General features: G+C 56.2%; 1 protein-coding gene across 2 annotated transcripts; it reads left to right on the forward strand.

Moving 5' to 3' along the window:
* Positions 1-868: 868 nt before the first annotated feature.
* Positions 869-14,705, forward strand: SMPD1 (sphingomyelin phosphodiesterase 1). 2 transcript variants are annotated; one of them, XM_088668931.1, is made up of 7 exons: positions 1,133-1,262; positions 1,391-1,542; positions 7,203-7,966; positions 9,560-9,731; positions 9,866-9,942; positions 10,299-10,444; positions 11,409-14,705. In XM_088668931.1, exons 2-7 carry the CDS (start codon positions 1,468-1,470, stop codon positions 11,816-11,818), a joined length of 1,644 nt encoding a protein of 547 aa, XP_088525057.1. In that variant the 5' UTR covers positions 1,133-1,262; positions 1,391-1,467; the 3' UTR covers positions 11,819-14,705. The 2 variants fall into 2 exon arrangements, with proteins under 2 accessions (XP_034971199.3, XP_088525057.1); XM_035115308.3 differs by lacking the exon at positions 1,391-1,542 and having other exon boundaries at positions 869-1,262.
* Positions 14,706-15,263: the final 558 nt, after the last annotated feature.

Consider the following 15,263-nt stretch of genomic DNA (forward strand, 5'->3'; position numbering starts at 1 on the left):
CCACCCCCCCCCCCCGTTGACACGCGTGTAGGAGCAGCCCTCCTCGTCGTGTCTGAAGCAGAGGCCGGGATGAAATCCTCCGCAGACTAAAAATGTAAACATAATAATTATTTTTAGTTGACTTTTTTATATTTTTCTCTTTCGTTTCGATTTTGGATTGTTATTGTTGATTGTTGTTTATTTGCAAAATAAATAAAAGCAATTTTAAAAAAAAATTCTCCGCAGACGCCTTCCTTAAGAGGCCGAGACTCTCGGGGGTCTTTTTGCGCCTCCCGCATAGCTGCCAAGTTATCCCTTTTTTACAAGGATTTTCCCTTATGCTGAATAGGCTTCCTCGCGAGAAAAGCGAAAACTTGGCAGCTATGCCTCCCCGTCCCTCGGAAAAGACCTCGGGTGTCTCGTTAAAAAGTCCCCTACCGGGGGGGGGGAATCAGCCCCGCCCCGCATAATCGATCATGACCCACAATGCCCATCAAACTTTGGGGAGCTCGGCCCCTCAAATATTTTATTGCGGGTCCGAAGCCCCCTCGGACCCCTGTGACTGTACAGATAGACTGCGCGCGGCCAGGAGGCTCAGTCCGCTCCGACGCTGCGCCTGGCCTTGCCCGCCGGCCCCGATCCCTGAACCGCGCGCGTCTTGGGGGGCGGGGGGCACAGTCGCGGCTCCTCGCCCCCCCCCCCCCGCTCGGGCTGCGCAGGGCGCCGACGCCAGGCCGGCCATCTTGGAGCCGGGCCGGAAGAAGCGGCTGCGCTCCGGGAAGCCCCCCAAGCCCGGACGCCCCTTCGGAGCCCCGGCACCGCCAGGCGCGCAGGAGAAGAGCCGGGAAGGAGGGAGGGACTAGGGGAGGCCAGCCGGCCGGCGGGTAGGTGGGACTAGGAGGGCGGGGGCTCTTCTCCGGCCCGCCGACGCCCCTCCCCGGCCCGCCCCTCGCCTCCGCCCGCAGCCCGAGCAGGAAGGAAGCGCAGCGCCGAGCGGGCGAGCGAGCAAGGGAGCCGCGGACAGAGGGAGGCTTTCCGCCCGGGCGTCGGGGCTGCTGTGGGGCGAGCGAGGCATGGGGTGGTCGGTGGGGCCGCGGGCGCTGCTTTGGGGGGCGCTGCTTTGCGGGGCGCTGGCCGGGCCGTGGGCGATCGGGGCCGGCGGCTTGGAGGACGCGGCGGCGCTGGCGGAGCTTCTCCCCGAGGCCGGCGTCCGCTTCGGCTGGAGGAACCTCAGCTGCCCCGCCTGCAAGGCGCTCTTCCTGGCCCTCGACGTGGGCGTGCAGGTGGGTCTCCGGGGCGCAAGCAGGGTGGGGGGCCGGGGGGGAGGGGTCGTCCCCCGGGGGTGGGGGGCAGCGGGCCGCTCCCCCAGAAGGACGCCCTCCGACCGCAACCTGCGACTTCTGCTTCCCAGCCCGAATCAGCTGACATGGCCGCTTTTAAGGGCACAGCGCTGAGGGAGACAGCCGGCATTGCGCAGGGTTGGGCTGGATGGCCTCGGGGGGTCCCGTCCAACGCTACAAGCCTGGGATTCTACGCGGCACCGAAGGGACCGCAGAAACCAGGGTGAGCAGATGTGGCCGATTCCCCTCCCTTCCTGAAATCCTTTCTGGCGCCGCAGCAGAAAAGGCCCTGTTGACCAGAAGAGGCCCAGAGCGCAGCCCCCCTGCTCCCCATTACTTGAACCCTAGTTGCGTGGGGGCTGCCCCACTTCCCTGTCTGAGGCTGTTGCCCTACAAGCAGGGGAAGCTGGGGCATATGGTGGCTCCCCAGCAGGGAAACCCCAGATGAAGGGGGCAGCTCCAGAAGCTGCCACTCGCTGGAGCCTTGCTTGTTGTTCTTCTTGTCCTTATCATCTAGCCAGGATTGTCCTCCCTGGTCGGCAGCTGCTCCCCCCCCCCGCAAGGTCACACAGACAGGAGATGTTTTGCACCCGAGTCTTAAGAGCCAACCTTTGGACCTTCCCTTTGCAAAACAGTGCTCTGCCCCATGACCAGGGGGTCGGGGTGGGTCAAGGCTGCGCTAGGGCTTGACAGGTACCTGCAAGAAGCCGCCATCTGCCCTTTCCCTCCTGCCCTTCCTTACTCTTCTTCTTCCCCAAGAATTTCCCTCTGCCCCTTCTGGGACCGCCCCCCCCCTAAAAAAAAAGAGAAGGGAGTCCTGTGGGGAATCTTCCCAATGATTCCTGAAATCACCTGGCAGGAGGGGGCCAGGCAAGAGGTCTCAGGTCTACACTCACCTTTCATTTTCTTTACTCTGAATTTGACCTTTTCTTAGTATCCTAGATTTGTATGGGGAAGTCGCTGTCAGCCACAACACCCCGGAGTGCCCCCCCCCAGGTGAGTCAGCTGACTCTTTTGTTGGCTGCTCTGGGGAGGAAGTGTGGTGTAGTGGTTGGAGTGCTGGGCTTGGAAGCCAGGGTTCAAATCCCCCTTCACTGAGTGACTTTGGGCCAGTCACCAACTCTTGGCCCGACCTCGCAGGGATGTTGTGAGGATAGGATGGAGAGGGGAAGAATGATGGGTACCAACTTACAGAATCAAAGAATTGACCCCCCCCTTATAAAGTATAAGAATTGCCCAATCCCTTAGACCAGCCTCTGCCCCCCTGGTGCCCCCCCTCATGAAGGGAATGCTGTGGATATAGCCTATCTTGATTTCAGCAAGGCCTTTGACAAGGTGCCCCATGATATTCTTGTAAAGAAGCTGGTAAAATGCGGGCTAGACAATGCTACCATTCAGTGGATTTGTAACTGGCTGACTGACCGAACCCAAAGGGTGCTCATCAATGGCTCCTCCTCATCCTGGAGAGTAGTGACTAGTGGGGTGCCACAGGGTTCTGTCTTGGGCCCAGTCTTATTCAACATCTTTATCAATGACTTGGATGATGGGCTTGAGGGCATCCTGAGCAAGTTTGCACCCCACCCAAACTGGGAGGGGTGGCTAATACCCCAGAGGACAGGATCACACTTCAAAATGACCTTAACAGATTAGACAACTGGGCCAAAGCAAACAAGATGATTTTTAACAAGGAGAAATGTAAGGTACTACACTTGGGCAAAAAAAATGAAAGGCACAAATACAGGATGGGAGACACCTGGCTTGAGAGCAGTACATGTGAAAAGGATCTAGGAGTCCTGGTAGACCACAAACTTGACATGAGTCAGCAGTGTGATGCAGCAGCTAAAAATGCCAATGCAATTCTGGGCTGCATCAATAGGAGTATAGCATCTAGATCTAGGGAAGTAATAGTACCACTGTATTCTGCTCTGGTCAGACCTCACCTGGAGTACTGTGTCCAGTTCTGGGCACAGTTCAAGAAGGATACTGACAAGCTGGAACGTGTCCAGAAGAGGGCAACCAAAAATGGTCAAAGGCCTGGAAACGATGCCTTATGAGGAACGGCTTAGGGAGCTGGGTATGTTTAGCCTGGAGAAGAGAAGGTTGAGGGGTGATATGATAGCCATGTTCAAATATATGAAAGGATGTCATATGGAGGAGGGAGAAAGATTGTTTTCTGCTGCTCCAGAGAAGCGGACATGGAGCAATGGATTCAAACTTCAAGAAAGAAGATTCCACCTAAACATTAGGAAGAACTTTCTGACAGTAAGAGCTGTTCGGCAGTGGAATTTGCTGCCAAGGAGTGTGGTGGAGTCTCCTTCTTTGGAGGTCTTTAAGCGGAGGCTTGACAGCCATCTGTCAAGAATGCTTTGATGGTGTTTCCTGCTTGGCAGGTGGAGTGTGAAGGCGGCAGCCCCACCAGGCCCCTCCCCACCTCTTCCTTCCAGATGTGCAGCTCTTCTGGCAACTTGGGCGGAGGTCCAGCTGCCTTGGCTCTGGGCGGCAGCTGCTCTGCGGTGGCAACTTCTGGCTCCCGGTGTCATTAGACTCTTTTATGAAGCAGTTCCTCCCCCTCACCTGCGTGGCCCTGACTGGCCGGTTTCACTGCTGTTCCCCCGCTCTGGGTGCCCGGTTGTCTCCCTCTGCCCCACCTGCCCCCGAGGGCCTGGCCCCTGTGGGGAAACGCGGTTGGCCATCTGCTCCCCCCAACTCAACCCTTCATTCCCGCCAAGCCAGAGGGGAAGCAGGTTGGCAGAGTCCCTGGGGGGGGGAGGATAGTCCTTTCTGGGCCTGGGCTGCAAAACAGCCTGGGGGGAGCACGGGACGCCACGTTCCCTCCCCAGAGCAAACATGGGCCTTCTCTTCAGACCTCTGGTGGGTCTCCAAATATCTCTAGGGCTGTCACGGGGAAGGGGGGGCCAGCCGGTTTTCCGCTGCTGCTCCCGAGGGCAGGACTCCGTCCAGGAAACTCACATGACAAGAAAGGAGATTCTGAATAAGCAAGCTTCCAGAGGGTCAGAGTAAAGGGGGGGCTCTCCTTCCTTGGAGGTTTTTAAGCAGAGCTTGGGGGGGGGCGTCTATCCATGATGCTTTAGCTGAGACCCCCGCATTGTGGGGGTTGGACTAGAGGACCTTTGGGGGTCCCTCCTGAATCCACAATTCTGTGACTCCCTCCTTCTGAGAAGGGACTTTCTTTCTTTCTTTCTTTCTTTCTTTCTTTCTTTCTTTCTTTCTTTCTTTCTTTCTTTCTTTCGCCAAGAGGTAAGAGCCTCTTGACTCTCCCCTTCCTGTCCAGCTCCTCCTTTTCTGGCACAGGAGAAGCGTCTTGGACCCCCCCACTCCCCCCCAATGCTGGAGTTGGAAGAAGGCTCTCAAGTTTCCCCCATTCCACTGCCATGAAGGAGGTCATTGCTGCTGGGCATTTCTCTGCCTCCGTCCGCCCCCCCCCCAAGAGAGGGAGGGTGCCAGGGCCCCCTGTTGAGCCTCCCTTTGCCTCCTAATCCCAGCCGCCTTCCTCTGGTCATGGGATCCTGAGCCTGATCTGGAAAGGAGCGGAGGGGGCCCTGCCTGGCACAGGGGGGGGTGTTGACCAGTGCCCTCGAAGGGGTGATTGGGGGTGCCCTGGGGCCCAGGAGACCCTGCCTGCCTTAAACAGGAAACACAGGTTGGGGTGCATTCCCGCCACCCCTCAATTATCAGATGATCCATTTAATTTCCTGCACCCTGCGATTATCAGCAGAGGTGGCATTTGCATGTGTGGGGCAATTTGGAGTTCTGCCCAGCCCTGCCCGCCCCTCCCTGCCAAGCCGTGGCCCCTGACCGTGTCCTTGCCTCCTGGCCCTGAGATGAGGAGGAGGGGGATTTCTACCCTGCCCCTCCGACTGGGTTTCCCCAGCCACTCTGGGCGGCTCCCAAGAGAATGAAAAGCATCATAAAATGAGGAGGCGGGGGCTGGACAGGGAGACCCACTGGCCTCCAGCTCCTTGCTCACTTGCTGGGCGGCTGCAGTGCCTCCGCAATGAGGCTGGATCAGGGCCTCGGCTCTGATCCTGATGGGCCTGCAAGGGAGCCTGGCAGCCGTGGGTGGCAGAGATCCTTGGGGGGGGGGGGGAGTCAGCTCTCTGCTCCCTGGCAGGGCCCAACAGAGTGTAAGAACAGAGAGTCCTAGAGTGGGAACAGGGACCCCGGGGGTCATCCAGTCCAACCCCCCACAAGGCAGGAATCGCCACTAAAGGATCCTGGGCAGATGGCCATCCAAGCTCTGCTTAGAAACCTTCTAGGAAAGGAGCGCGCCCCCCTTAAAGCCACAAAGCTCTTCCAAATATTGAGTCCTGATTTCCTTTCTTGCCCTTTTAATCCCTCACTTTGGGATCTCTTGATCTCTGGAGAAGCAGAAAACAACTCAAGAAGGTGAACTTGGAGGAGAGCCTCCCTTTTGTTTTTTAATAATAATAATAATAATAATAATAATAATAAATAAAGTTTTCCATTTTGGGGGAGTGATGATCTCACAGTGATCTCACATTTGTGCCGCTTCCCTTAATGAGTCCAGGTAGTTCCAATAACCTGGATGCTGGTGGCGCTGTGGTCTAAACCAGTGTTCCCCAACCTTTTTATCGCTGCGGACCAGTCAACGTTTGATAATTTTACTGCGGCCCGCTGAGGGGGGGGGACGTTGATTGTTTATATTTTATTTAGATTGTTTTGATTTAATAATTTTAATTTAATTGTATTTAATGTTCCTTGGGTGGCCCGGTACCAATTGATCCATGGACTGTTCCCGGTCCGTGGCCCGGGGGTTGAGGGCCACTGGTCTAAACCATAGAGCCTAGGGCTTGCTGATCAGAAGGTTGGCGGTTCGAATCCCTGTGACGGGGTGAGCTCCCGTTGCTTGGTCCCAGCTCCTGCCAACCTAGCAGTTCGAAAGCACGTCAAAAATGCAAGTAGATAAATAGGAACCGCTACAGCGGGAAGGTAAACGGTGTTTCCATGTGCTGCTCTGGTTTGCCAGAAGCGGCTTTGTCATGCTGGCCACATGACCTGGAAGCTATACGCCGGCTCCCTCGGCCAATAATGCGAGATGAGCGCGCAGCCCCAGAGTCGGTCACGACTGGACCTAATGGCCAGGGATACCTTTACCTTTACCTAGTTCCAATAAGACATTCCAATGTTGAGCCTTCGTTTATTCTTAACGGCCTCAGAGTTTGTCCAGCAAGCGGATCTGTCTGTGGCAAGTCACTTTCGCTTTCTCACGCCTGTAATTTTCCACTGGGACACATCCCAAGCTGGAGGATTTGTACCAGGCATATATCCAAACTTCTTGGTTTTATCTCCTTCGAAGACAAATAAGCCTGTACTTTAGCTAGAAACCATCATTTCCATCATCTATTCTTATCGATCCACTGAAAATGATTACAAAATTCATAAATCAGTTCCACACAGTTAATTCTGCAGTTAAACCATAATCATAACAATCATGAAATACTCTTTCTTTCCAGTCCCGCTTGCCTATGTAAACAATCCGAAAATGAAGCCTTTATCTGGTTGTCAATATGAAGATTATACCAGCAAGAATGAGTTTGTCTGTTTTTGAAAAATGATTTACCGTCCTTTTCCATGTATAAGACTAGGGTTTTTTTACTTAAAAATTATGTGAAAAACTCTGGGTTCGAACCCTGCTCTCTCCCAGCTCCTTGGGGTCGGACCCTGTGCCGTGCTGGGTTCCTGGCTGCTGCGAGAGCCCTTGCCACCAGGGGAGCGCCAGGCTCTGCTCCCATAGGACCATGGACTGGCAAAGGTCCCCTGGGCATCATCCAGCCCACCCTGACCTTCCCTTGGTGTGACCCTCTCTCTCTCTTTCTCTTTCTCCCTCCCCTCCCCTTGCAGCTGCAGTCCAGCCGGGCCTGGATCCAGCGGACAGGGGTGGCTGTCTGCCTCCGCCTCCGCCTGGGCACTCCCCGGGTGTGCCAGGACATCATCCGCCTCTTTGAGCCCGACCTCCTGACGGCCTGGCGCCGCTCGGTGCTGCGCCCGGGCGAGATCTGCGGGCTGCTGGTGGGCTCCCGCTGCGGCCACTGGGACATCTACTCCGACTGGAACGTCACCCTGCCGCGGGCACCCAAGCCGCCCGTCGTGCCCCCCGCCCCCCCTCCGCCAGGCGCCCCCTCCGCCCGCATCCTCTTCCTCACCGACCTGCACTGGGACAAGGCCTACGTGCCCGGCAGCGACCCTGACTGCAAGGATGCCCTGTGCTGCCGGGGGGGCTCCCCGTCTCGCGGGCCGGGGGCCGGCTTCTGGGGCACCTACGGGCGCTGCGACCTGCCCCTGCACACCCTGGAGAGCCTCCTGCAGCACCTGGCAGGATCCGGCCCCTTTGACCTGGCCTACTGGACGGGGGACATCCCCGCCCATAACGTCTGGGAGCAGAGCCGGGCCGACCAGCTGGGGGCGCTGGGCACCGTCACGGCCCTCATTCAGAAGCACCTGGGGCCGCTGCCTGTCTACCCGGCCGTGGGCAACCATGAGACCGTGCCCGTCAACGCCTTCCCCCCGCCCTTCGTGGTGGGCAACCAGTCCTCTGCCTGGCTCTACGAGGCCATGGCTGAAGCTTGGCGCCCCTGGCTGCCCCCCCATGCCCTGGGGACCCTCAGGTAGGTTGGGGGCATGCCGGAGGGGAGGGGCAGCACACATTTCATAGGATGGTAGGGAGGGAAGGGACACCCAAGGGGCATCCATTCCAGCCCCCTGCCGTTGCAGGAATCCCAGCCGAAGAGTCCTTGGGGGCCCCACACTTCTACAGTTCAGGCTCAGTGAGAGTGGAATAATAATAATAATAATAATAATAATAATAATAATAATAATAATAATAATCAATTTATAGACTGCCCTATACCTGGAGGTCTCGGGGCGGTTCCCAACAAGACCACAACATAAAAAATCGAACCAAAAGCAGGAACCCAATAACCCCCCTCCCCCCAAAAAGCCACATTCCAAAAGGACGTTGGATGTCAATAAGATCAACCAAAGGCCTGGTTAAAAAGGAACGCTTTTGCCTGGCGTCTAAAGGTATATAATGAAAGCGCCAGGTGAACTTCCCTGGGGAGAGCATCCCGCAGACGGGGAGCCACTGCAGAAAAGGCCCTGTTCTTGTGTTGCCACCCTCCGGACCTGTCGAGGAGGAGGCACACGAAGGAGGGAGGGCCTCAGAAGATGAACCCGGAAGAGAAGAGGCGGTCCTTGAGGTATTGCAGTCCTGAGCCGTTTAAGGCTCTATAGCAGGGGTCAGCAAACTTTTTCAGCAGGGGGCCGGTCCACCGTCCCTCAGACCTTTTGGGGGGCCGGACTAGATTTTGGACTATATTCCTATGTCCCACAAATAACCCAGAGATGCATTTTAAATAAAAGGACACGTTCTCATGTGCTCATTCCCGGACTGTTCGCGGGCCGGATTTAGAAGGCGATTGGGCCGCATCCGGCCCCCGGGCCTTAGTCCGGGGACCCCTGCTCTATAGGTCAAAACCAGCACTTTGAATTGGGCCCAGAAAGTAATTGGCAGCCAGAGCAGTCGGATCAGGATCCGTGTGAGATGCTCAGGCCGTCTTGCCTTGGGGAGCAACCTGGCCGCTGAATTCTGCACCGGCTGAAATTTCTGATTCGCCTTCCGAGGCAGCAGCCCTACGAATAAAGCATTGTGGGAATCTAACCTTGAGGTTGCCAGAGCATAGACAGCAGTAGTTAGGCCAGGGGTTCCCAAGCTAAGGCCCGGGGGCCGGATGCAGCCCAATTGCCTTTTCAATCTGGCCCGCGGCGGTCCGGGAATCAGCATGTTTTTACATGAGTAGAATGTGTCTTTTTATTTAAAATGCATCTCTGGGTTATTTCATAGAATCATAGAATCGGAAGAGACCACCAGGGCCATCCAGTCCAACCCCCTGTCAAGTAGGAAACACCATCAAAGCATTCTTGACATATGCCTGTCAAGCCTCTGCTTAAAGACCTCCAAAGAAGGAGACTCCACCACACTCCTTGGCAGCAAATTCCACTGCCGAACAGCTCTTACTGTCAGGAAGTTCTTCCCCACCCAGAACAGGCAATCTCCCACTCATCTGGTCTCGGAAATCCCCCAGTAACAGGGCCTCCGTCTTACCTGGATTGAGGGAGAGCAAAGGGGCGGGGACTGGGGGGGGCTTCTTTTCCTCCCTGCGCCCTGACGCCTCTCCCCCCCCCTTTCCTCCCTGCCACAGGTTGGGGGGCTTCTACACCCTCCTGGTGCAGCCCGGCCTGCGCCTCGTGTCCCTCAACATGAACTTTTGCTCCGACGCCAACTTCTGGCTCCTCATCAATTCCACGGACCCAGCCGGGCAGCTGCAGTGGCTGGTGGGGGTCTTGCAGGGGGCGGAGGAGCAAGGCGAGAAGGTGAGGGGGCTTCTCAAGGGGTGGGGGGCGGGGACTGCCAGCCGACGGGGTGCAAACTCCTGCCTGCCTGCCCTAGTCCAGCCCCCCAGAATGGTTCTCAGCCCCACTTCTTCTTCTTCTTTCCCCCCACCCAGGTCCACATCATCGGCCACATCCCCCCGGCACACTGCATGCGCTCGTGGGGGTGGAACTATTACCGCATCATCAGCAGGTGAGACGCTTGCATGCCCCCCCCCGCCACCTGGGACCTTGCCCTCCCTCCATGCTGCTCTGCCAGTCAGGCCGGCTGGGAGGGGGGCGTATGGGGTTTGGTGCCAGCGTTGGAAGGGACCCCGAAGGCCCATCTAGTCCAGCCTCCTGCAATGCAGGAAAATAACTTCCAGTTGGGGGCTTCCTCCTGCCCTGGCCCCCTTAACCCTGCTCTTTCCTGCCTCTTGTCCCCCATGGCTGGACCAGAATCCTGCCCATTCTCCCCTTGCCCTGCCTCAGTTTCCCAGGCTGTGGCCATGGGTTCTGGGAAGAGGAGATGCCAGCTGGCCCCACATTTACCCCTGTCCCCCCCCCCAGGTTTGAGGGCACAGTGGCCGGGCAGTTCTTTGGCCACACACACTTGGATGAATTTGAGCTGTTCTACGATGATGAGACCCTCTCGCGCCCGGTGGGCATCGCCTTCGTGGCCCCCAGCGTCACCACCTACATCAACCTCAACCCAGGTGAGTTGTGGGGAGGGGATCCTGCCCCCAGGGCTGGCCCAGGATGAAATGGGGTCCCCATCAGCATCAGTGCCCAATCCTCTCCAAAAGCAGTCTGAGTTGTGGCAATCACTCTTGTGGCAGGGAGTTCCACAGCTCACCTGAGAAGGACTCATAAAACTCCTGACCTTCCTAGCAGGGTAGGAGAGCTGGGATGGGGTGGGTCACATCTGACCCCCCCCTTTTGGATTTCAGATAGTAGATGAGTCTGAAAACACCCAGGAAACACATTTCATAGAATCATAGAGTTGGAAGAGACCACAAGGGCCATCCAGTCCACCCCCCTGCCAAGCAGGAAACACCATCAAAGCATTCTTGACATATGCCTGTCAAGCCTCTGCTTAAAGACCTCCAAAGAAGGAGACTCCACCACACTCCTTGGTAGCAAATTCCACTGCCGAACAGCTCTTACTGTCAGGAAGTTCTTCCTAATGTTTAGGTGGAATCTTCTTTCTTGTAGCTTGACTCCATTTCCAAGGCCCTCTAACAGTTCTAGTAGCTCATTGACCAGGAGTAAAGGAATTAGCATTAACTCTGGAATCATGGACTCGATTCTGACCAGACTAAGCCTCCTAAATACAAGACATCTGGCATGGATCTGGGTGTCCTGGGCTTTTTAGACTAGTCTCTCCTAGACTATCTGAAATTGGTTGTTAGATGTGAAACACATTGGGATTATTTCCAGAACTCCTTGCCCACTGTCCCAGAGATGCATGCTGGGAGTTGCAGTTGGAGGCCTGGGGGCCCCCCTTTTCATTTCTTTTTTTAAAAACTTCATTACATTTTCAAAAGATTGGGTCGGATCCGGCCCCCGGGCCTTAGTTTGCCTACCCATGGTCCAAACAGTGATTTCCTTTTCTGTGAAATTAATCTAAACCCAACTCAATGTTGTTGGGACCCTTTCCTTTTCTCTCCCCCCGCCCAGGCTACCGCGTCTACCAGGTGGACGGCCCCCGCCCTGGCAGCTCCTTCCAGGTCCTGGACCACGAGACCTTCATCCTGAACCTGACGCTGGCCAACGTGCCGGGTGCCAAAGCCCAGTGGCAGCGCCTCTACGGGGCCCGCGAGGCCTACGGCTTGGCCAGCGCCTTCCCGGCCGACTGGGACGCCCTGGTGGGGCGGCTGCAGACGGACGAGGGGCTCTTCCAGCGCTTCTGGTTCCTGATGCACAAGGGCCGCCTGCCCCACCAGCCCTGCCAGGACCTCTGCAGAACCGCCCTGCTCTGCGCCCTGCGGACGGGCAAGGCCGACGACCCCAGGCTCTGCCAGGAGCACGCCCAAAAGATGCCCTTTGCCGAGATCCAGGCCTGGTGGAGGCAGCGCCAGCTCTGCTAGGAGACACCCAGGAAGTGGGGGGCCCCAGACGGCCGCCCCACCTCTGCCCAGGAGCCCCCTAAGGAAAGACTGCTTCCTTCCGAGGGACTTCGTCGCATGGCCAAACAGGATCGGGGCCATGGCAGAGAGCGCCCGTGCTTTTCCGTGGAGGGAGCGGAGATTGGGTGGCCACCCGATGGGGATTCTTGCACCGTGATTCCAGCCTGGCAGGGGGTGGGCTAAATGACCGCTGGGGTCCCCTTTCAGCTCTGCAACTGGTGCCCTTGGCTTCTAAGGTTTCTGGACTTTGCCCTGGACACTCCAGCGGGGTGGTGGCCGGGACTGAGGACCCCCCTTTCAAACACCGGAGCCGCCGGTGATTTACATGAAGGAAATGGGGGGGTCTTCTCTCCCCCCCGACACACTTGCTTTGCCTTGTTAGCCCCCCCCCCAATCCTGCTGCTGCAGCTGGGTTGGCTTGGGGCCCCCAGAGTCCTCATCGGAAGGAGGATCACAGAATCGTAGAGTTGGAAGGGACCTCCAAGGGTCATCTGGCTCTACCCCGTCTTCCTGACGGGCGTCTCTCTTTATCGGTGCTTGGAGGGGGCTGAGGCCAAAATTAAAGGCTCTACGGTTGGGGGGGAGAGCGGTGGCTGCCACTCCCAGACTTTAAGCACATGAGCCCCCCCCCTCAAAGAACCCTGGGAACTGTAGTCTGCCGCCACCACAGCTATAGCGCCCAGCGCCCTCCAGCAATTCTCTAAGCACAGAGCTTGTCTGCAGCCCAAAGACCTGGAGGGTGGGCTGCACTGCCTGTTTTGGGGTGGTGGGCCAGCCCCCTTCAGCCCCCCACGTGTTGCCTGCCGGGGGCACACTCAGGATCTGCCCCTCCAAAGACATTCTGAAGGCCAGACTCTTTGATCCCCCCCCCCACTGTTGCCTTGGATGCTGCTTTGAGGGGCTGAGTGGAAGCCCCCCCCCCATGCTCCTTTCCTCCTGGCCCCCTTCATGGCCCAGACTGGGGGAGCATCTCACACAGGACCCCTAGAACCGCCTTAAGCAGAGTCAGACCCTTGCTCCCTCTACATGGACTGGCAGCAGCAGCACCCCTAGCGTGGATTTCGGGCAGGAAGCCTCACCCAGCCACACCTGGACTTGAACCCGGAACGCAAAGCAGATTCTCGGCTGCTGAGCTTTGGCCCTTCCTGCTATGCAGGAAACCCACACTTGTGACCAGCTCTGCGTCTTCCGACTGGGTTGGGGGCTTCCCCCTATTTATATTCGCCCCACCCACCTGTGCAATAAATGATTGATTTCTGGTTCTGCCAAATCTCTCGGCTGGCTCCAGTCTGCAGGTGTGTGTGTGTGGGGGGTCTGGGTCTTTCCCCACCAGGAATGGCGGCCCCCACCCTCCCCGTCTGGTAGCTCCTGAAAACATGCCATGTTCTGGCCAACGGACCCCCTTGTCCAGCTTCCAATCTGGCCCCAAGCGTGGCAGTTCATTGGGGGTCTACTGCTCCTGGCACTGGAGGCTCTCAGAGGCACCACTGTTCCATAGCCGACCTCTAGCACCCTCCAAGAGCTGCCTCTTAAGAGCATAGTGCAGTGGTGGCCAAACTTGCCCCTCCAGCTGTTTGGGGACTACAATTCCCATCATCCCTGACCAGTGGTCCTGTTAGCCAGGGATGATGGGAGTTGTAGTCCAAAAACAGCTGGAGGGCCAGGTTTGGCCACCCCTGGCATAGGGAGAGCCTGCGGGATCAGACCCACGGCCCCTCTGGTTCACCCTCCTTTTCTCCCAGTGGCCTTTTATGGGAAACCCCCAAGCAGGATTTGAACACTAGCCACTCCCCTCCAGAAGCATCGCTCCCTCCATCCGTCCGTGGAGGCCATTGGGGCTGCCGGCCATGGAGAGCCCTCTCGTCCGCCATGAAGTCGCCTAGCCCTCTTTCAAAGCCCTCTCAGTTGGGGGCCATGGCTGCCTCCTGCGGAAGGGAGTTCCAAAGTTGAAGGAGTTCTTGATTTCACCTCCCAACATTCTGCTTCCTTGGATGTCCACAGATTCTAGCCTTACGGGTTGGCGGTTGATGTCACAATCCATGATGGTGGAGCTCAGGGGAGCTATTCAGGCAGGGGAAAGCCAGGATTTATGGGGTAGGATTCCTGGAAATGCTCCTCAGGGTCACTTAAGCCCAGATCTGCCAATTTGAAAGAGTGTCTCCCTGCCATGGACGAACCTCCGTCTCCAGCATGATTTGTGATTTACTCCTCCCTCACTAATTTGAAATACAGTGGTGCCTTGGAAGCCGAACGGAATCCATTCTGGAAGTCTCTTCGACTTCCAAAACGTTTGAAAATCAAAGCACGGCTTCCGATTGGCTGCAGGAAGCTACTGCAGCCAATCGGAAGCCGCAGAAGCCCAGTCGGACATTCGGCTTCCAAAAATAGTTCACAGACTGGAACAGTCACTTCTGGGTTTGCAACGTTCAGGAGCCAAAATGTTTGGGAACTCGGCTGTTTGACTTCCAAGGTTCAACTGTATCGGTATGAATGATGAGGCACTCCTCAAACGGCATACGATACGGGGCTGAAACGAATCAGCTGCCGAAAGGACTGCGTTTGGATCTCTGAAGATATCTGACTTTTAAGAAGCGTGAAAATCCTTACAACAGCCGGGAAGGAAGCGGGGAGGACAAGACACTGTGTGTTTTCATCTGGTTTCCAAATGCTCTTTTTCTTTCCTGCCCTCCCCTGCAAAATGAATGAGCCATGTGTACCTATGCTATTCTGTCTGACACCGAGAAAGGGGGGGGGGATTTGATTTATGCCCAACAAAGGATTTAACCATGTTTTATTATGCCCCCCCCAGGAGTGTGAGCGTGGCTGCTAATTAAATCTGGCAATAGCTTGCATTTGTGAAAAGACTGGGGGGTTTTAACTGTGTGCTGACAAAGAAACCCAGAGTGGGATTTTAATAGCCGAGAGTGGTCATCTTGTTGGGGAGTTATTTCTATCCGCAGTCTGCACACAAGCTGGGGAACAGGATCTCAAAGGAATGGAAAGGGACTTTGTAAACATTGCAGAGAACTGGGCAAAGGAGGAGGGCAATTATCTATCTCAACACTAGGTCTGGGGAAATGTTTATGAAGACTACACACGTGAAAGGGATTTTATATTCTTGAAAAGTAAAAGAGGTGCTGAATGCAAGGGGACTGGAAAAATCAGCTGTGAGAATGGACTAACATCCAGAGAAGGATGAAGAGGAGATTAAAGAAGAATGAAGTGGCGACATCAGGAAGTAATGGACATATGTTTGCAAACAGGAGCGGGAAAAGAAATTGTATTAAATTTAAATAATTTGGACAGGTTTGTATGTATCTGGAATAATAATAATAATTATTATTATTATTATTATTATTTATACCCCGCCGCCTATCTGTCTGGGTTTCCCCAGCCACTCTGGGTG

Source organism: Zootoca vivipara, chromosome 4 (genome assembly GCF_965207765.1).
Source record: "Zootoca vivipara chromosome 4, rZooViv2.hap1.1, whole genome shotgun sequence".
Lineage (NCBI taxonomy): Eukaryota > Metazoa > Chordata > Lepidosauria > Squamata > Lacertidae > Zootoca > Zootoca vivipara.

Bases quoted from the DNA above. Each gene is read 5' to 3' on its own strand.
- SMPD1 (XM_035115308.3), top strand. From the start codon at position 1,053: ATGGGGTGGTCGGTGGGGCCGCGGGCGCTGCTTTGGGGGGCGCTGCTT. The intron at 7,967-9,559 runs GTAGGTTGGGGG...TCCCTGCCACAG, and splicing joins CATGCCCTGGGGACCCTCAG to GTTGGGGGGCTTCTACACCC. The intron at 9,732-9,865 runs GTGAGGGGGCTT...CCCCCCACCCAG, and splicing joins CGGAGGAGCAAGGCGAGAAG to GTCCACATCATCGGCCACAT.